Raw genomic sequence first — 22,203 nt, forward strand, 5'->3', positions numbered from 1 at the left:
TGGCTATTTAATTTTAATTTAAAAATAGGCACATGTGGCTGGGGGCTACTGAATTGGGCTAACAGACATTAAACATTTTCATAATTTTTGCAGAATGTTCTTCTGGACAATGCTGTAATAAAGTTCATACTTTCCATTCTAATTGTATTTTTCATGTCAACTCATTTTTTATAAGCTGCCTCAAAGCCTATGTAGAACACATACAAATACTTTTGCCCCTGAGGTGCCCTGTGTTTGCCAAGCTATGCTCATCCGAAGTGTTAACCTGATTTGGTAGATGGAGGATAAAGCTAGTGTTGATCCTGTTGACTTTTCTTGCATAGCTAGCACCTGCATAGCTAGCTGGCCCTCCATCTAAGTTCACCACACAGAGGACTCTGTGCTTCTAGATCCAGCTATTGCGTTTGGCTAAGGGTTTGACTGCTATGATTCCCATTTTGTCTGTTGAATGGCAGGAAATGTTTCTGGGCTTGGAAGGCTCACCTTTGGTTAGTATAGTGGTCGGCAAACTCATTAGTCAACAGAGCCAAATACCAACAGTACAACGATTGAAATTTATTTTGAAAGCCAAACTTTTTAAACTTTAAACTTCTTCTAACATCACTTATTCAAAATAGACTCACTCAGGCCATGGTATTTTGTGGGAGAGCCACACTCAAGGAGCCAGAGAGCCATGGTATTTTGTGGGAGAGCCACACTCAAGGGGTCAAGAGCTGAAGTTTGCTGACCACTGGGTTAGTACAATTGAACAGGCATAGAACTTAAGAGATCATATCATTGCCATGTTGGTCGTACTGCAGAGTTGACTGACAGGCACGGCACAACTAAGCTTAAGCTCATGGGTTTGTTTGACTTTTTTAATTCTGGTCCTGGGTGGCTTTCCATTGCCTGCAAGTGGCTATAGTGCAGAGGTCATTGTCCATCCAGGTTTCCCTTTGCAGTTTTCTTTTTTATTCCTGAATTCTCCGTGCACCAAAGTTAATCTCACCAGATTGGCAAGCTAACCTTGTGATCCGGGTGGGGGGGGGGGGGGGATATGTCGCAGTATGTGGCATCATTGCTCATTTTACCTGTATATGTAGACCTGAGTATGTAGCCCACTTTGCTAAGAATGCACTCTCTCTGCTATGCTTCTTCAGGTGATGAACATTCAGCCAGGAAGTGTTTTTGTTAACATTTTACTTCCTTAAAATATGAAGATAATGAAGGAATGTTTAGTTTTCCTTTTCTCATTTTTCTGTTCCCAGGATAGTTGGAAACTTTAGTCGGAACTAGTGAAAGCTACGTGATCTATCTGTGCATGATGCTAGCTAAGCGAGGAGGGTGGTTTTTATTTTTTTTTACCTTGTTAGTAGGTTGGCTTTTTGATTATTCATGGTTTCTCTGGTGATTTTTCTTCCACCGTTGTTTACATTTTTTCAAACTTTCATTTGGGGGAATTTCAGCTGTTTACTCACTTTCATTATGTTCAGCCTGTTTCTTCCTGTTACTCCACTCTCCTCTGACCTTCATTCTTTCCTGTATTCTGTTTACATAACATTTTTTTTCTACCTTTAATAAAATATATTGTTTCAACTGCAATTCATTTTGATTGTTTCTGTTCTGAGGACTCTACACCATGGGGATTTGATAGGCCCTTGGTGGTGGGCTGGGTTCCAAGAAGCTCTGTCCCTGCTCTTGTTCCTCCTTCGTGAGCCTAGACTTGTGCTGTTATTCAGTGAGTGGTGTGTGGCATTGCAGTCTGTAATTGACCTACGCTGGGTCAAGCAAGGTGCCATTGGTAGGCAACCTAGGACTAATTTTTAGAAATTAAGTGGGAAATTTAACTGGAAAACTATCTTCTTGGGAACTCTGCGGCCCTTCTCCTCAGCCTTGTGGAAGTCACCTTCAGCCCGGTGTCCCTGACAGCCCTCTGCACTCCTGATTTGGTAGCTCCGTTTTCTGACTCCGCTTCTTCCTCTCCAAGGAATAAAACGATGACATTCAGGAATGTTTTGCTTCCCTGGAGTGTAGCCTGGAATGGCAAGTGCTGGAGGCTAAGACTTCTAAGTAGAAATTTTCATTGCTGCACTTGGAAAATTAAATATTTAGAAATCATTTATGATAAGTGCCTGCTGTCAGTGCTGCACCTTGGAGCTGGGTTGATTTGGATCATTGGGGCATAGTCAGCCCTACAAGGAGCCCTGTGAAAAGCTTCTCAGAAATACATGGTAGATGCTAGACACAGATGTACCTACCTCCCCCCACCTGCCCCCTAGGAATGGAGGTACTGATGGTGGGAGGAAGGGCACTGAAGAGGTGGGAGAATGAAATGCATAGAAAGGTTGCAAGCTTTTTTCTCTTTTTTTATTTTTTTATTTGGACTTCCTATTGGTGAGCATCCCTTTTGCTTCCTACTCGCCTTAACGATGCACCCTCCCCCCATGGTGCTTTTGCTCTGCAAGAGAGCTCCTGACTCACGCCTCCTTGCCCGCCTTCCTCTCTGCAGTCCTTTTGCTCTTTTACATCTGAGCAGTGCTGTGTTCATTGACAGTGAGTGACAAAGGGATGTGGGGCAGGTAGAAAGGAACAAAAAAGCTAAAAGCTGCCTATGCTCGGAAAAGCCCTAACATTTGCCACCTCACCTGTGTGCTAGGAGGTACATTCGCAAAAGTAATGAGTGTACATTGTCTACTTTGACACAATGGAGAACACAAAGGTGAGAACTGACCAAGTAGCATTTGTTTGTGTTTAATCTTTGTTGTTGAAAGTATTACATTAGGCCTCCTTTCCCCCTAATTAACGGCTTTCAGCCTGCTCTACCCCACCTCCCCTCCCACCCTCGCCAAGCCCTCACCACAGGTTGTGCATATATGCATCCAAGTTCATTGGTTGGTCTTTTCCTACTCACTCTCCCCTGCCTTCCCTCTGAGGTTTAACAGTCTGTCCCTGCTTCTATGCCTCTGGGTCTATTAGCATATGGATGGTGTTCCTAAACTCAAAGCTCACAGCCATCCTTTGTGTATCTGGTATGATCCTCCTGTTGGAGGAAAGGAAGGCTCAGACATTAGGACTCAACTGCTTTAGGTCACAATGGAATTAAGAGGTGTGTCAGGGCCTCTGAATCCAGAGCAGTCCTTCTTTGGCTCGATCTCAGAGTAAATAAAAAAGATCCTAACTTTTGTGTCTTCAAATGTTGGCTCAATTCCAACATGGCCTAATTAGAAAAATCCTCAGGAATTTTTCTTTTCTTACGAATTTAGGAAACAAAGCCTGGTCTTCGGTCTAGAAAATCTCAGGGGCGTGAACTATGGAGACATGCTGCCACCTCCGATTATGTTAGCTTGGGTCCAGAATGGAGTCAGGGCTGCTGGGTGTGGGAGTGGCTCTGGCTCCTATTTCCCACATGGAGCAACACCTGCCTCCAGGTGGCCAGGAGAGGGCTTTCCCTTGAGGGTATTCCCAACAATGACCCTCTCCATCCTGACTCTGGCACTGGTCAAGCCAAACTCAGCAGAGCAGCCTTGGAGATAAACTGGTGTGGTACTGCCACCTAGTGACTGCCTGCCCCACTGCTTTTGTTGGCCTCCAGAAGGGAAGTGCCACCCAGGTAGAAAATCACCCAGGGTAAGTTTTAGTAGGAAGCTTCTAAGGCCAGAGCAGGCACACTCTGTCTGCAGTCAGCTGAGCCTGGCGCACATTGACATGAACTATACTGTCCTTGAAAAATAGACTTTTTGGTAAGGGAATCTTGAATTCTTTCTGAGCATGGCTCCATCTTTGTCTCCTGGTCTCCACCTTCCCCCTGGAGGAGCTCACAGTATGTGCAGGATGCAGGCACGGAGCAGGAGCTGGAAGAATTAGCTGCCCCACATAATTAAAATAACTACTGGTTAGGAAGTTAGTAAAGAAACAGAAGGGGAGAAAACTTGGTCCTGGTTATAACATTGCTCTGAAAGTTGATATTTTCTTTTATTCCCTGGGGAGTAGCAAAGGTTTGAGAATATAATTTGTCCCAAAACGCCAAGTTGTCTAGCTTCACTGCTCTCCAGATTTTCTGATGGCCATTGCAGGGTCCCGCGGCCCGGAGACTCTAGACCGGTGGTTCTCAATGGCGGGAGTACTGGCCATGTGGGCCATTTTGTTAATCTGTGGGGAGATTTTGTTTGTTTGTTGCTTGTCATTCGGTGGGCCAGGGGCACTCTGTACTCTGTACTGCATTGCACATTGCCATTCAACAAAGAATGGCCCCGCATTCCACTCGACCTTGGTCTGACCTCCTGGACATTCTCTGTACAAAAATTTTGTTTCTAATTTTCTTAGTTTAGACATAAATCTATTTTTAATAAAAACAACATGTTTTTGCTCGGTTGTAATATACACTTAATTTTTATATGATGCTATAATTTATAGTGTGTAAATTAAAGGAAAACTGTTACTTGTTTATTTGTAATTTGACCAAAAGTTTTTCCCATCCCAGAAAATCCTGTCAGCTATGGAAATACCCTACATACTTCCATACAATTGAAATTGAATTGCCAGCCATCAGACTAAATTTATTCCAGTGCTTTTACATGTAGATGCTAATCACAGAATACTTCTTATGTCTCCCAGGTTAACCTTGCCTGAGAATTTAGATATTGAAATACAAGACTTATTGTAAACTAGTGGCCCAGCGCGCGATATCACAGGCAGTCAGCCGCCCACTTCCATGGGAGGTGGGAGCGAGCCACACTCTAGAGACCATTGCCACTTCAGGAGGGAGGCTGGAGGGAACCGCTGCCCACGGAGCAGGGCCTAGAGGCACTCTATGTGCACAGCCAGTTGAACAGTCATTACTGTGATGCCGTAACAGGCAATTTGCATATTACCTCTTTATATACACTGAGTGGCCAGATTATTATAAACTCTGAATGCATAATAATCTGGCCACTCAGTGTATATCCTATATATTAAAAGGCTAATGTGCCAATTGTCCTCTTGACCAGGATTTTGACCAGCAGGCAGGCCAGCCAATCGCCCATGTCTCCTCCCCCTGGCCAGGCTGACCGGACCCCACCCATGGGCGAATTCATGCACCAGGCCTCTAATATATACATACACACAAACACACACTGAGTGGCCAGATTATTATCTCTGAACACATAATAATCTGGCCACTCGCTGTATGTAGATTACTGCTATTTTACATCTCCAAATCACAAGATAGTATATTGATTTTTTGTTTTATAAATCATATATATAGATAACTTACATTATCTGAATTTCATTTCAAATATTAAAAGAGGACATTAGGTTTACTAGGATTGAGAACTGATGATTACATGGATTTTTTCCATTCAGGGGAATCTCTCGTGATGGATACATTCACACTGTGATCTTTCTCCATCTTCCTTTTAGGAGCCAGACTTATTACCAGGTTCTCTGACCTGGAACTTTTCTCCTAAACCTGGGTATATTTCTCTAAACCCCATTATCAAAGAAAAGCTGAATGCTGATTAGACTTTTTGGATCTTTTTATAATATGTTCATATGGTACCATTGTGTTCATAAAGGTTTTTTTTTATTGTTTGGTTTAGATTTTGTTTTATTTTTTGTTTTAAGAAATTTCTTTTTTTTAATCAATTACAGTTGAAATATAATATTAATTCAGGTGTAGCACATAGTGATTAGGCATTTATATAACTTAGGAACTGATTACCTGGTGAATCTAGTATACAACTGACACCATACGTAGTTATTTTGATATTTTTTGCTTATTGCCTATGCTGTTATTTTACATTTCTGTGACTATTTTCATAGTAATAAGTACTTTTTAATCCCTTTCCCTTTTTTGCCCAGCCCTCCAACCCCTCTCTCAGCTGGCCACCATCAATTTGTTCTATGGGAATATATATATTACAGTCGTTGATGGTTGATGGACATTTAGGTTACTTCCATATCTTGTCTGTTGTAAATAATGCTGAAATGGATATAGGAGTGCAGATGTTTTTTTGAATTAGTGTTTTGGATTTCCTCAAATAAATACCCAGAAATGAAATTGCTTGATCATATGATAGTTCTATTTTTAATTTTTTGAGGAACCTCCATACTGTTGTCTACAGTGGCTGTACCAATTTATAATCCCACCAGTAGTGCTGCAAGATGTTTCCATTTTCTCCACATTCTCACCAAGTTGTTTGCTAGTTTATTGATAATAGCCATTCTGACAGGTGTGAAGTAATATTTCATTATAGTATAATTTGCATTTCTCTGATTGGTGATGGTGAGCATCTTTTCATATGCATATCCTCTTTGGAGAAATGTCTATTCAGATTATCTGCCCATTTTTTAATCAGATTGTTATTTTTTTTGTTATTGAATTGCATGAGTTCCTTATATATTTTGGATATGAATCCCTTATCAGATGTATCTTTGTTGAATATCTTCTCCTTTCTATAAGTTGTCTTTTTTAATTTGTTGATGATTTGTTCCACTGTGCAAAACTTTTTAGTTTGGTGTAGACCCATTTGTTTATTTTTCTCTTGTGTGTGCTGATCCTTTGCTGTTCTTTTGGTGAGTGGAGCTTATTATTGTGCAATGAATTCGTTGTAAGGTGGCTAGGTGGAAAGTTGCATTTTTGATAGAGATTTCTTGTTACTAGTATGTGATTATCTTTTCACTGAAGCTGTTTCGTTTATCCAGAGAAAAAGTATTCTTTCTCTATACTAGTTAATTCTAATATAGGGTTGGGAATATGGAATAAAGAAAGGAACCTAGGAATGCTACTGTTCAGTTTGGAAACTTGAATTTATCGCCCATGTTTTCAGCCTCAAACATCTTTCCTGACCTTAGCTGTGTCCTGGGCTAGAATCTCCAGTCTACCCCTAGAGGGAAAAAACCTCTATCTCTTGTTAGTTATCTGGCATATCAGGTAGGGGCAGGAACCTGAGTATCTATTAATCCCACATATTTAGATGTAATCAATTCTCCTGTTTTCACCATGGGATCTCCAACTTGTGAATCTTCCATGGATTCTTTGACTATTAGTGCCTTTTAACTGGGAGTATTTAGACCATTTATATTTAATGTGGTTACAAATATGCTTGTTAAATCAGTTGTCTTGCAGTTTGCTTTTTACTTTGTCTCATTTGTTCTTTATTCATATTTTTCTCTGTTTCTTCCTCCTTTTAGATTATTTCTTTATTCCATCATATATTCTTTAGTTATCAGTTGTTACTCTTATGAAGTATTCTTTTGGTCCCATTAGAGTTGATAACATACCTTTATTCTAAGGCATATTATAACTAAATTATCAGTTTTATCTCCACCCTAAAGTTATACCAGTACCAATTAGTACAGCCTATCTTCAAGTGATTCTGTACCACTTTAAATATAGTACTTCCACTTTTCCATCATTGGATAGTTTCACATGCATGTACTCATCAGTTGGTACTCAGCTGAATAACCAAGACCCCTTGATGGGTCTCTGGATCTCTCTCTGTGCAGATTTGTCCTCTCTGTTTTTTGGCCCCGTGAACTCCCCGCATTCCCAGCTCTGTCCTTCAACTTGGGGGAACCCTCACTGGATCTATCTGGTTTCCCCATGAGCTTCCTCCAGAGACTCTCTTCACTTTGGTTGTTTGGTTGTTTACCATCTCTCAGGAGTCACTGTTCTTCGTTACTAGAGTATGTATGTCTTGTTAACTCTTGTTACAAATATTTTTCCCTGGTTTTGTAGCTGTCTTAACAATATGCGTAAATCTAGTTCCTTATTCCATCATAACGGAAACAGAATTCCCTGTGCACTTTCATTGTATAAAAATGTGTTATTTCTTATTCTTTGATTTTATCATTTTCTTTCTTTTTTTTATTTGGTCTTGTTGGTTTATACCTCTTTTTATAGCCTTACTACCATTTTAATGTATTTCTGAAAAGAGAGCTGATGGTTGATTGACCCCATGCATTTAAATCCTCATAATACTTTTTACTATATAACTAAGGCTAATATTTGAGATCCAAGCTAACAATTAAGATGAGATGATTTTACCATTTACAATGCTAATAGTAAGTTTAGTAGAAAAGCATTAATGAACCTAGTTTGTCAGCTATTAACTCCAGCATTGAATTATTTTCAAGTGTAAAAATACCATATATGTTGCATACAGATCTTGGAGTATAACATGACAAGTTCAATTCATGTCAAACAATGGGCAAGACTCTTTTCCATCCACATTTTGTATCTCTATATGTGATATTCTAGGCCTAGCATGTGGCTAAGGGCAAGTCAGTTTGAGAAAAAAAAAGTCTTACATTGTCACACTTATTAATGAAAAAAACCACCAATAACCTGTTATATTCTTCTATGCACTGTGTGAAGATATAGCAATGAAAGAGGCACAGTCTTTGTCCTCAATTTTTTTGTAGTTTAGAATCTAGGGGTATTCTAGATAAGCCAATTATATGTTGCTTGTCTTATGACCCAAGTGAGCATTGACTGGTGGTGGTAGGGATATCTACAAGAAGCTCCTGGCATATAAAGAGGGAACTAGTGGTCATGCTGACCAGAAGCTAGGTAAAGTTTGGAGAAGGGTATCCACGAGCAGATTCTTAAAGTACAAATTAGGGCTAGGAAGATGAGAGACGGTGGTTCCAGGAAGAAGTGCACCTGCAGAGAGAGCCATGAAAGAGGATGACGTCATTGCCAGCCATAAGTGTAGCCAAAAGTCCTGTTACTTATGAAAGGTGCTGAGGCTGGTGCAGGAGTGCTGGGCGGAGACTGCCTCATTCAGAGGGAAGATAATCTCTGTAAATTTAAACAAATATTATAGAAATCTGTCATATTTATGATCTAAGAAAAGGGACCGTGGTAGACGCACAGTCAGCAATGAGTGAAGAAATGAATGGAAACTAAGAAAAGGAACATTGTGTTTCTTTTAAATCCTTAAAGCTGATCTCACATACTTGAAGTCTATGAGTCATGCAGTGCTTTAAAACAGTTCACCAAGTCTTCTCCTCAAACCCTAAAATCCTTATTTTAAAATCTTGAGGTTAGCAGGCATTTTTTGCACTAAGTTTAATCTTATTTCATGTAATTTTTGCTATATTTTATTTATTGCTTTTAGAGGGAGAGGAAGGGAGAGAAAGAAAAACATTGAATTGTTGTTTCATTTATTTACCTATTCATGGTTGATTCTTGTATGTGCCCTGAACAGGGATTAAACCCTCAACCTTGGTGCATCAAGATGATGCTGTACCCAACTGAGCTACCCAGATAGGATTTATTTAATGTATTTTTAATAACATTAAACCAGCACTCATATTGATCAGAATTGGAAATTTGCCATTTGAGTCATTTCTTTGTCTTTCCCAGAACAGTTCTCCTTGTGGAGAGGATTGGAATCGTCTGAATAAGCGTGTGACATGAAATTCTAGAAGAAATGTTTTAACCATTGATGTTGTACACATTTATCATTTGCAGTGGTGTGAATCTGACATAAATTCAAAGCCTGGCAGTGTTCTAAATGATAATCTCATGTTATAATTATGTGTAAGGATTTTCTGTATAATATACATGATATCATGTTGTTAAATCTAATATTTATGCCCGAGTTGCCAAGAAAGAAATCTTGATTATTCTAATAGTATCTAATATGGTCCCTAGTTACCTTCCTCTTCTTGACTATTCTCAACTGAGTGTGTCTGAATATAACACCAACGTTAGCATAAGATATTATTTTTCCATTCTGATCAATTTTTCAGGCAGATTTACTATTTTATAAGCAGAGAGAAGAGAGAAATAATTTACCACTGGGTCCCAAATTCTAAAATACCAACTCCTAAAAAGATATTTTCTTCTAATTAAGCTCTTCAATATGGGATTACAATCTCTGACCCAGTCTAGTGTGTATAGCATATAATAAATATTGACTAAATGATAATTATGGCACAATACTTGACAGTGTTTGACAGAGTCAAATGAGGATGGAAGAAATTTGTGTATTTAAAACTCTGCATTAATTAAAGGTGAGCAACCAAAGAGGAGTCTGTTTCCCTAAATGTTTAATGAATGCTTTTATTTTTTTAAAGTCACTTACTACTTTCAACTTTGAAAATGAGAAGTGCTACAGGAAGAACAGATTCCCAAACCTGTTCCAAACCTGAGATCTCCTTGTGGGTCCCCGCTGTGAAGGTGTCCGCACTGGCCTGTGTTTATGTATGAGATCTTGTATTCCTCTTTGTAGTTGCTCTACCAAAGGGCAACCTTGAGCCCAGCAGATTTGTTTTAGTCACTCAGGAGTAGAAATAACTTAAAGATTTCATTCAGACATGGTCATGTTTTCTGTCTAGTGATTGAGGACACTGTTGAAATAGAAAGGGTGGCCAAAACCAGTTTGGCTCAGTGGATAGAGCATCAGCCTGCAGACTGAAAGGTCCCAGGTTCGATTCTGGTCAAGGGCATGTATCTTAGTTGCTGGCATATCCCCAGTAGGGGGTGTGCAAGAGGCAGCTGATTGATTCTCTCTTACCAATGTTTCTATCTCTCTATCCCTCTCTCTTCCTCTCTGTAAAAAATCAATATATATATATATATATATATATATATATATATATATATATATATTTTTTTTTTTTTTTTTAAGAAATAGAAAGGGTGGAAGACTATAACTTTTTCAGCCATGTTTCAGATTTTCCATGTCTTCAAACATTAATGTAAAATGAAAATGAATGCAAGTCAAGAACTGAACACATAGTAAGCACTCAACAAATATTTTATATGCACCAGGGAATTAAGGCCACCAACTCTTAAATGCATCAGATCTTTATGTAAATCACACTTTGTTAAGAAAAAACTGTCTCAAAATTAAATACTGAATAGTCAGTGATTTTCAACCCATGTATAATACCTGATTAGTCAGTGGCACTGATCTCTTTTCCCGTAGATTGTCAAAAAATAAAAATAAAAATGACAACAGCCAACACATTCAATACCCATTTAGTATGAATGAATGAGTGTATGGCAGAATTTTAGTTCATGCGTGCCATGAGGCGAAAAAGGTTGAAAATCACTGTAATAGGGTATGAACTATTTTGCCTCCCTCCCTTCTTTTGTATTGCCCACACCCATACCAGGGAAGTGCATTCCCTGTTTCAGGCAACTGCTTAATGAGGAATACTCTCTCTAGACAGAGCCTCAAGGTCATGAATGGGTTAGAATCCAAAGCTTACATCTAAGGTTCTTGTTTGAAATGAAAATCACATTCTGCCATGGAAACCCCATTGCACAGGCCTGGCAGACTCCCATAGCCTGTGAGCTCATATTGTAGCTGAAGGATAGCATGGACCCCATTACCCTACTCATATGTACATGTTATTGAACAGGGGAAATGCACTTACTTGTCTTCCTAGAAAGCTAGGAATACCTCTTGGCCACTCTGTTGGCAATGAAAGTCTCTCTACCGAGCCATTCTAGGAGGGGAGTCCACAGCTAGGACATGATGGCAGTCCCTGGAGGTGGAATGGTGGAACACTCTGTCCTTCTGCAACCAGAAACTCTAAGAGTGCTCATCAGCAGGGTCGGTTTTTCTTTCAGAAGATACAATGATTGCTTTCTCTCTTACTTATTCTGGAAATCTACCACTCTGGACAGGTTTTCTCTTCCCTAGACCAGAATAGCTTGAAATGCTATTTCTTAGGGGGTCATGGCATTAGAAAGGTTGAGAACACTGCTTTATAGAATAGTCAGGATAAACTGTATCCCTTCCCTCACTGTAACTCTGTGTGTGCGACTATTGAGGCAACAGCTTTTATTAAGCTCTGGTTCTTGGCAGGGACTGTGTATTCAAAGGTACAGTTTTTGTACAGTGAGTACAGAAGCTCCAGGTCAATAGTTCAGCATAGTCCTATGGTGGAGAAATACACAGGATACTGAGGGAGAAATACAGAAATACACAGGGTACAGAGGGAGAAATACACAGGTTCTAAAGGAGAAATACACATCATAACTGAGGGAGAAATTCACATCGTAACTGAGGGAGAAACACACAAGGTACTGGGGGAGAAATACACAGGGTACTGGGGGAGAAATACACAGGGTACTGAGGGAGAAATACAGAAATACACAGGGTACCGAGGGAGAAATACACAGGGTACTGAGGGAGAAACGCACAGGGTACAGAGGGAGAAACACACAGGGTACAGAGGGAGAAACGCACAGGGTACTGAGGGAGAAACGCACAGGGTACTGAGGGAGAAACGCACAGGGTACTGAGGGAGAAACGCACAGGGTACTGAGGGAGAAACGCACAGGGTACTGAGGGGAGGGAGAAACGCACAGGGTACTGAGGGGAGGGAGAAACGCACAGGGTACTGAGGGGAGGGAGAAACGCACAGGGTACTGAGGGGAGGGAGAAACGCACAGGGTACTGAGGGGAGGGAGAAACGCACAGGGTACTGAGGGGAGGGAGAAACGCACAGGGTACTGAGGGAGAAACGCACAGGGTACTGAGGGAGAAACGCACAGGGTACTGAGGGAGAAACGCACAGGGTACTGAGGGAGAAACGCACAGGGTACTGAGGGAGAAACGCACAGGGTACTGAGGGAGAAATACACAGGAGGGAGCTGGGACAAGAGCAGATAGAAAGGATCCCACTTCAATGTCTACTGAAAAATGACTAAGAGAAGGCCAACTAGGGAAATTAAGTTTGCAAAGGACACCATAAGCAAAGGGAACAGCATGACTCCTTCTGTTACAAAGGCGTGAATTGAGATTGGGCAGCTGTATATTGACCTATAAGTCAAACACACCAGTGAGCCTCAAGGAATGCTGAGACATTACCATAGGCCAGGGCAGGCTCAAGGATAAATATGCGTTTATCAACTTACACCAGTGGGAAAATAGTTTTTTATATTTAACAGTTTCTCTTTCAGATTATTTTTAAAGTTGCGGAAATCCTGATGTCCTTCAGATGCATAGATGGAACCTCAAATTTATTTATAATCGAGAGCTTTGAAAACCTCTAACTAGAGCAGCTTATAGAAGATACTTAGTGAATTAATTGAATTGAATCAAACTGGCCTTAGCAACCACAATGTAGATAAATTATAAAGGCCTGGCTTTGTTTGCTATTTTTCAGGTACCATGATCAACAGGATGTTACTAGCAACTTCCTTGGAGCAATGTGGTTGATATCAATAACTTTTCTCTCCATTGGTTATGGTGACATGGTACCTAACACATACTGTGGGAAAGGAGTCTGTTTGCTTACTGGAATTATGGTAAGTGTCTCTTTACATTCCATCTCTTTTATTTATACTCAAGAAGGCACTTAAACTGTTGGTTCCATGTGCAGAATCATTGTAAGCTATTCGGGTTCCCAAGCAGGGAATCCATGTAATAAATCAGTTCTGTGTTGTGAGTGGACCTCAGTTTTGATCTTACTCTTCTCATCATGCATCTCTGTTGAGGACACAGAGTTGCTAGATTGCTCTTTGTGGGTGGTGCACTAATTTGATGAGCAAAATATCTTGGAGTTCCAACTTCAGAGTCAGAACGTTCTTTGTGTAAGTCTGGGTTCTGCTATTTCCTGCTAGCTGTGTGAACTCAACTAAGTTTCTCTTCTCTGAGTCTTAATTTTCCTCATCTGTAAAATGTGAATCATAATAAGAATCTTTAAGTGTGTCGAAAGGGTTAAAAAAAGAATTACATGACGTTTTATCAGATTAGATTTATTATTTTAATATTTGTTGAGTGCCAGCCTCTGGCCCATATACTGAAAATACAGCAAAAGAAGTCAGAAACTTTTTGCCTGCCTTCTTGAAACATGTAGGAGAAGAACCTGCACTTAAAAATAATTAAAAAATGATTGTTAACCACACTTGTAACAAATATATGAGGAAGTAAAGCTTCTGATGTGATTTTGGAACTGAGGGATGAGATCTGCTCAGAGAAATAGATCTCCATGAAGTTGGCTTTTAACTTTTCACTGAGGTGGGAAAGGGCAGTAGCCAGGCAAAGCGGGAAGAAGGAAGGGCATTCTGGAAGAGAAAATGGCTTATTTGAAGATAATGAGGTGAGGAGGAACACCATACATTTGAGCAAGTTTACTAGGCCTGGAGTGTGCACAGTAAGTGAGAAAATGTTGTGGCCTGAGGCTGGGGACAGGTCTTGTGGGAGCACTTGAGAAAGGTGACCTGCCACTGTCCATCAGGGATGCCTAGCAGGCTCAGATACTCCCTTGCCCCTTACATGTGCACTATGTATGTGAGATATATGACCATTGTAGGCTAACACACCATCTAAAATCTATTAATGTGATATGAACTTTTAAACGTTTAAGCCAGAGATAGTTTCAAATTATTGCATTATTTTGAGTGACTTAGATGATTCTTATCTGCTTTTGATTATAGGGAAGAATGTTATCTTGCTATTTGTTTGCTTTCTGCCTACACAAGGAAGGGAACTGCTAAGGCAGGAAATTCCCAGAATTCCTGAAGTTAGGCATTCCTGCCCAAGGAGAGGCAGGCTTCCCACATGATGGCTTTTGAGTGGTGGCCAGGGCAGCATGTACCCTTCCAGCAGCTGCCCAAAGGTTGTTCCAAGAGTGGGAACCAGCTAGGAGGACTGAGTGTATGGCAGAGAGAGGTGGGAACAGTCTTCTCCCACTTGGTAGTATTGAACTGGAAAAAGGCAGCTGGCAGTGAAAATAAAGTCCAGTTCCAATGTTAAGGTTACAAGTAGTAACAAGATGACCATTCCAAGTTCCAGTTGTGGAAAATATTTCTGGATCATAATTTAACTATAAAATTAAAGTTTTGTGAATTTTAGAGAACTTTTATTTCATTACAATTGTTATGGTCCATTGTGTTCACTATTGGATTATTTCCTGAAAATACAGCATTTTATTATATAATATAATGCTTTGGAAAATAAAATTTGCATGGATAGATTTTTGGAGGGTCCATAACAAGCCCACAAGAGGCAAGAATGATGCTACTTATATATATAAAAACAACAAAACAAAAAAAACAACAACCAATAATTGCAGTATCTCCCCCCACCCCATGCTTTTTAGAAACAACTTTCTTGGTGTTCTTTTTTGGCAAAATGTCCCTCACTTTATTTTTGAATTGGGGATGAGTCAGGATTTGTGCAAACACCCTCATTTGCCATGGGATCAGAGCCAGATTTAAAGTTAACTTTGCCAGGATCTTGCGGTACTTTTATCGTTCCTCTTAATTTTTTTTTCTTTGTCCTTAATGTCTCAAGAACAGTTCCTTCAAAATTTCATCTGACAGCACAAATCTTTTATTTAAGTGTTTGAACTCCTTCCTCACTTAGGTTTTACTAGTAGTCTTAACTTTGCTTTGAAAATAGAAGTTACAAGCAAAAGCAATCTTAATTGACATGGGCAGAAAAATGTTATGTGCAGTTAAATTTACAGTGATGTGGTCCTGTCTTCTAAGCTCATGGTGAAACAGTCCTTCACTCCTTGGGCTAAGGAGCTCATCCCATCCCCTCGTAAAATTTATTGTGAATGTCATGGGCACTCATCCCATCCCCTCCACAAAATTTATTGTGAATGTCATGATAACCTGTGAGAGGCTCAATTTTATTTTGCCTTTTCCTAATTGACCCATCAAAGATCATTTGCTTGTTTTTAGAGAATTGCAGTAACCTTTGACTAGCCTATTTGAAATACTGTATAGAGTTGGATTGTCTCTATCCCTGAGCCAAAACATGGAGACAGTCTTCTGTGAGTTGACTCTATTCCATATCATTTCCTGGAGAGCAAGAGCTTACAAATGGAGGTTACCTAGAAACTAGTATGGAGAGTATTGGCTGACAGTATAGATTTCTAAAAAATACTAATAATTTTTCCATAGTTCATACAAAGGTTAGTTTCCTTTAAATGAAATAGATTTCTTTTATCAGACAAATGTTGTTTGCTTTCGTTTTCAGGAACTTTAAATAGCAGTTTATCACTTTTGAATTATCTAAGCCAGATAGGACTTGTTTTTATTTCTAGCATTTTTTGGGGGGGATATTTTTTGCCTATTCCCCCTTGGACTTTCGTAATGCATGTTTAGGTAAAATGTGTATTGTCAGATTTCCCATGAGTCATCTCTTTGTCTGTCTGTCTGTCTGTCTGTCTCTCTCTCTCTCTCTCTCTCTCTCCCCCTCCCTCCCTCCCTCTCCCCTTGTGCCCTTTAGTTTAGTAAACTGTGAAAAAGAAATACAATTTACAACACTCCTGAGAGAGACCAGGGTAATTCCTGAATCCTCTTGTATATTTTTTCTGAAGTGCCCTGTGTCTTTGTGCTTTTACATTTAGATTTTCTTATCCTCTCATTTATGATATAACTTTAGACTACTATTGATATAATTTATACCTGTGTTTTTTTCACTTTAGAATAAAATAGAATTGATCTAAGTGCTAATACCCACAGAGCTTTCCCATTTCAAAAATGTACATGTAAAGAAATTAGCTCTGCTTTTCTTCATATAGCTAATAAAAGTAATGAATTATTTCTTAGCATCATCGTAGATGTTCATGTTTCATTAGTAAGACTCAAAATTAAATTATAATTTAATAGTTTTAAAGCTTAATTTGTGCCATGAGTTATATTCTGTGGAACCAAGGACATTAATATTAACCTGCAGTGCTCTCAGCAAAAATGTATTGTTAAACCATTAGGAGAGAGTTTTCCAGAATATTTCTAAAAAGAAACAAATGGCCTTATGAAAAATAACCTCTTCTCACCTGAAATGTAAATTGTGAATCCAAAGACCATTGAAAATCCAAGACCATCATGCTAAGCTTTTGTTATAAATTTTAGGTTGTGTTTATAATTTTATACATAGATGATAATGGAAATACTAAGATAAGTGTATCTTAGATACCGAGTGCTTTCACAGAAATTCCATTGTGGTAGATAAAACAAGGCAAGAATAAATGTTCCTTTTACCAAGACTAACCTACTTAAGAGACAAGGATCTCTTCCTCTCTCCTGGATTTAAAAACATAGGATTTTGCCTAATAGACCAAGTCTCTCATTAACCTAAAGGTTGTATTTACCTCTTCTTTTCCTGTTTCTTCTGTCCTTCCTCTCTTTAAGAAGGTACCAAGGGCATGAAGATTTATTATTGTGAATGCTATGATAACCTGTGATAGGCTCAGTTTTAAGTGGCCCTTAGTCTTTTTAAGGTAGTAGGCAACTAACATTGTTCCAGCACGGTGTCTTAGCTTTCTATGAGCAGCAGGTAGTTGCTCAGTATCTCTAACTTTGTAACAGAGAAATTGTTTTGCTTTAAACTTAAAAAGTTATCCTATCTACCATTTTATATTTGTACATAGGTATAACACATGTTGAAAGTTTTAGTTTTTTCTTATCTATAAATATACAGGGTGGGGCAAAAGTTTACAGCTGTGAGTATACAAAACAGTTTATTCTTATATTACTAATTATGGCATTATTTTCCATACAAACAACTGTAAACCCCCAACTTGTGTATGATGTCTCAAGAGTAGGATATAGCCTCATTGGTAAGAGTAATTTTTTTTATTCTCCTTCTGTAAAATATAGGTATGGATGATAGATTTCTTTGGCATAATTATCTTTAAATAGAGTTAATATCTGCCCATTCTTAGGGACACAGGTGATCTGATAAGCAGACCTCTAAAGTGATCTATCAACCCCTAGACATGTGTTTTAGACTTTCTGCTATATTCTGTCTTTGCTTTTAAGAATTTTTCCCTCTGCCAGTGGGGGTAGAGAAAGTAGACTACAGGCAGCCATCCTGGGTGTTGCATGTGTGAAGAAGAAGAAAAGAAAAAGAAACCCAGGTGTTTTTTTTTAACCTTTTATAATTTGATATTAGGTGCTTAATCCCAAATAAGAAACAAATGGCCTTATCAAAGAAGTTATTTTACTTTTTGTTTGGTTTTGGCTTTCTCTGGAGTGTTCATTGAATCTCATGAATAATATCCAGTGAGGAGAGAGTATCTTTAGGTTATTCTAATAGTTTGTTTTGTGCAGAGCTGCAGCAGAGCGGGTGGGCCTTTGTAGACTTAAGGCCAATTCCCCACCAGTGCCTTAGGCAGAGCTTCTCTTCTCCCCTCAGGAATGTCTGAGGGACTATGGCAGCTGCTTTCTTCCAGGTACAAGCACATGTAGCTGGAAGTTGATGTGGTCTTCTAGCACTCGACTTATTTGTACAAATCCACCTAATTTTTCTAAACTGTCAGCATATTTACTTGGCAGAGCTGCCCTTCCTATCTCTAAAATACACATGTTAACTTTAACACTGTTGCTTCTAAGGAGAGATAAACCTGGGGATGACTCATTACTGATGACCAGTTTTATGTGGCACTTCCTTCTTTCCAGGGCCAAAAAACATAAATGAGCTGAACAGGCAAAAGACTCAAGATGTGGGTTTCCCAAGCACAGGTTTTATCACTGAATTAAAAAACCATACATATCTCCTACTTAAGATAAGGGCATTTGAGTTGATATGTACCCTCTTATCAACAAATATCAACTTGTATTTGAAGACCCTCAGAGGTAGGGCATGAGAGAATTTGTCTTCAAAGTTGCCTTGAATGTTGTTTATCTTTATATGACCTACAGAGTTCTTTAAAAACTCTAATGGGATATAATATTAAAGCTGAGTGTTTTATAGAATTTTATTTGCCAGAAATGTTTTACTGGCAAATAAATTTTTTTCTCTCATATAGTTTTATGAGAGAATAATTATACATGTCAGGCAGATGCACTGAAAATGTATTTATTGCTCCAGGATATTGTGTCAGTCCACCCCAGGGACAGAAAAATGGACAACAGTTGCAAATACTCATTTTACCTTTTGTTTGGAGGACAAATTGATATTTTAAAATGGAATTTAATCTTAAAGTTGTTTAATTTCTGTGTATATTAAATAAAAAGCATACTTTTTTCAAATTATAGAGAAATTTTAATGACTGAGAGCCTAATAAATTGGCTATCATACAAGTTTGATCTTTTAGGAGCCATTGTACATAGAAAGATATGAACATTATCATTTTTTAGCAGTCATTCTCTGGAGTGAGAATTCTGGAATTTCCAAAAATATTGTTAAATCTTTTCCAGATATCATTTTTCAGTGTATTTTTTTTAATCTCTATTTTTCAGTTAGTTTACATAAAACATATTAGTTTCAAGTGTATATAGTGCTTATATAACTTAAAAAGTGATCACTTTAAAAAGTCTAGTACCAATCTGATATCATACAGTTATTATTGACTATATTCCCTATGCCTGTTTTTATAACTGGTAATTTGTACTTATTAATACCTTTACCCGCATCCCACCTACCCCCAGCCCTGGCAACCATCAGTTTGTCCGATTCTACATATAAGTAAAATCATAATGTATTTGTCTTTCTCTGACTTATTTCACTTAGTATAATGCCCTCTTGGTCCATCCATGTTATCACAAATGGTAAGTTTTCATTCTCTTTCTATTGTATGAAGGTACCACTTCTTTATCCATTTGTCTACTGATGGACATGAGTTATTTCTATATCTTGGCTATTATAAATAATGCTGTAGTGAACATAGAGGTGCTCTTTTCATCAAATAACTGTTTTGAATTTCTACAGATAAATAATCATGATATTGTTGGGTCGTATGGTAGTTCTATTTTTAATTTTTGAGGAACCTCCATACTGTTCTCCATGGTATCTGTACTAATTTGCAATCCCTTCAACAGTAGAACAGGGTTCCCTTTCCTCCACATCTTTGCCAGCACTTGTTGATTTTAGCCATTCTGACAGGTAGAAAGCAGTATCTCCTTGTGGTTTTAATTTGCCTTTCCCTAGTGATTAGTGATGTTGAGCATCTTTTCATGTCTATTGATCTTCTGTATGTGGTTTTTGAAGAAATGTTTCTTCAGGTCCTCTGACCATTTTTAATAGCACCAGAAAAACACCCTCAAATATCCTAAGTTACATGAGTTCCTTATTTATATTTTGGATATTAACCCCTTATCAAATGTATCATTTAATATCTTCCCCCATTTCATTGTCTTTTTATTTTGTCCATGATTCCCTTCCCTGTGCAAAACTTTTTAGACCCATTGTTTTTGTTTTCCTTGCTTGAGGAGACATATCCAAAAAGAAATTAAGAGCAGTATTAAAAAGTTTACTGCCCTATGGTTGGGTCTTATGTAAGCCTTTAATCCATTCTGAATTTATTCTTGTATATCAGTGGTTCTCAACCTTTATGTCGGACCCTTTAATACACGACCCACAGGTGGAGAACCGCTAGCAGGGTCGCCCAAGACCATCGGAAAACAGATATTTACATTCATAACAGTAGCAAAATTATAATTATGAAGTAGCAATGAAAATAATTTTATGATTGGGGGTCACCACATGAGGAACTGTATTAAAGGGTCACGGCATTAGAAAGGTTGAGAACCACTGTTTTATATTATGTAAGAAAGTGATCCATTTTTCCTAAGAGCATCCATTGAAGAGACTGTCTTTACCCCCATTGTATGTCCTTACCTCCTTTGTCATAGGTGAAGTGACCAAATGGGCTTGGGTTTATTTCTGGGCTCTCTTCTGTTCCATTGATCTGTGTGTCTGTTTTTATGATAGTGCCATGCTATTTTGATTGATATCAAATTATAGTACAGGCTATGGTAGTCAGTATACTATTAAAGAACTGTCCCTTTTCCTATAGGGTTGTAGTCTTAAGTTATGATCCCTGGAAGTATTTGTAGGATCTGCATAACCAAGTAATCTAAAATAAAAATATCACTTATTTGAATTTTTGAAATATGTGATAAATGATCTTGAGAAAACAAGGGACCAACATGTCTTACAATTTCAGTGTTCTGATGGAGAAGACTTAATACACTTTAACAATTGATAGCTCAATTTTGAAAATGAAAAACATTTTAATAAACACTGCCTTTATAATTATTCAAAGTATACATATACACTTTTGGAGAGACATCCTACATAAAACTCTCTAGGTATTGGAGTCAAATATGCTATCTGATTACCAGTTCACTTTGGTGTGGCATAGGGTAATGAGCATTAATAATTTTTTCTTCTAAGGACAGGCTCTCTCCCCTACCCTTCCTTTCCCTATTGCAATATCTAATTTGTTAGATGATTTAAAAAAAAGATACAGGTTTTCCTTGACTAGTTTAATACATTGTCTTCATTTCATTTTTGGTGGCCTGAGCATCTTGAAGTGGCAGGTTAGTGATTTGCTTAGCTTTTCCTGAGAACATAAGTGGAATGGGAGACCAGTAATCAGGATACATTTTCTGACTTTACTGAAAGAAATATGACTCATCTTGGTAAGGCATACAGGGATCTTCATTTCATAACATATGTTAGTCCCAACTGTTTCTGTACCCATTGCGATGATGACAAGCTTTGGAAAAAATGTTGTGAAAGCATATTTACTTGCATTCTTATTCACTTTATGAAACAATGGTCATGGAAATTAACACTGAGTGGACATTGACATTGTACCATTACTTAAATTACTATAATAATTAATGTATTGGCAGGAATTTACCTTGAACCTAGAAAGCTTTGGAGGTGAGCCAGTTTTGCATAACTAAAAGAGTGAGTTATTTTGATACCCGATTCTATCTATATCAAACCGTCTTATGATTTATTAAGAACCTAGGGAATTTATGGTTTTCCTAATTAAAATAAGGTAGATAAGAAATAAAGGACTGTGCATTTGAAGAATCATAAGGTTAAATTACTAAAGAGGCCCTTGAGGTACAATTTAAAGGATACATCTAGGATAATGGAATGAGGGATAAAGGTAATATTAATTGTCAGATTCACTTGTTTCTCCAGTTTGCAATGAAGGTCCTCATTTTATTGCACAAGATTTGAGTGAGCTAGAGAACACACAGCAAGAAATGGGCCAGCAGCAGGAAAAATAGAGCCCAGAAATAAAAACAAATAAAAGGTTTCCAAAGGCTCTTGATACCAGTGATTTTCCACTCCTGTTAGGATTTTGATTTCTTTCCAGAAGGATCTCAGCAGTGGCCACCTGCCAGGGGAGAACAATATTCAAGTTAGAGTGCCAGCTGCCGCTCACAGCTATCTTTATAGCGATTAGAAGTTCCTCAGATTTTTACATCCTCTGCTTATTCAGTAATCATCCCCACCCTTGAATTTCCCATGACTCACTGAGGAGTACCTGAGCGCATACATGTAGCAGGTG

General features: G+C 38.4%; 1 protein-coding gene across 4 annotated transcripts in view; it reads left to right on the top strand.

The window, feature by feature from the left end:
* KCNN2 (potassium calcium-activated channel subfamily N member 2) overlaps nucleotides 1–22,203 on the top strand; it is a 328,634-nt gene that overhangs the window by 286,490 nt on the left and 19,941 nt on the right. For all 4 annotated transcript variants that reach the window (XM_045571849.1, XM_036410125.2, XM_036410127.2 and 1 more), the window contains exon 7: nucleotides 13,096–13,237. In XM_045571849.1, coding sequence (XP_045427805.1) covers nucleotides 13,096–13,237 — 142 coding nt within the window. The remainder of the gene's footprint in view (nucleotides 1–13,095; nucleotides 13,238–22,203) is intronic.

Source organism: Pipistrellus kuhlii, unplaced genomic scaffold (genome assembly GCF_014108245.1).
Source record: "Pipistrellus kuhlii isolate mPipKuh1 unplaced genomic scaffold, mPipKuh1.p scaffold_m20_p_4, whole genome shotgun sequence".
In the NCBI taxonomy this organism is placed as follows: domain Eukaryota; kingdom Metazoa; phylum Chordata; class Mammalia; order Chiroptera; family Vespertilionidae; genus Pipistrellus; species Pipistrellus kuhlii.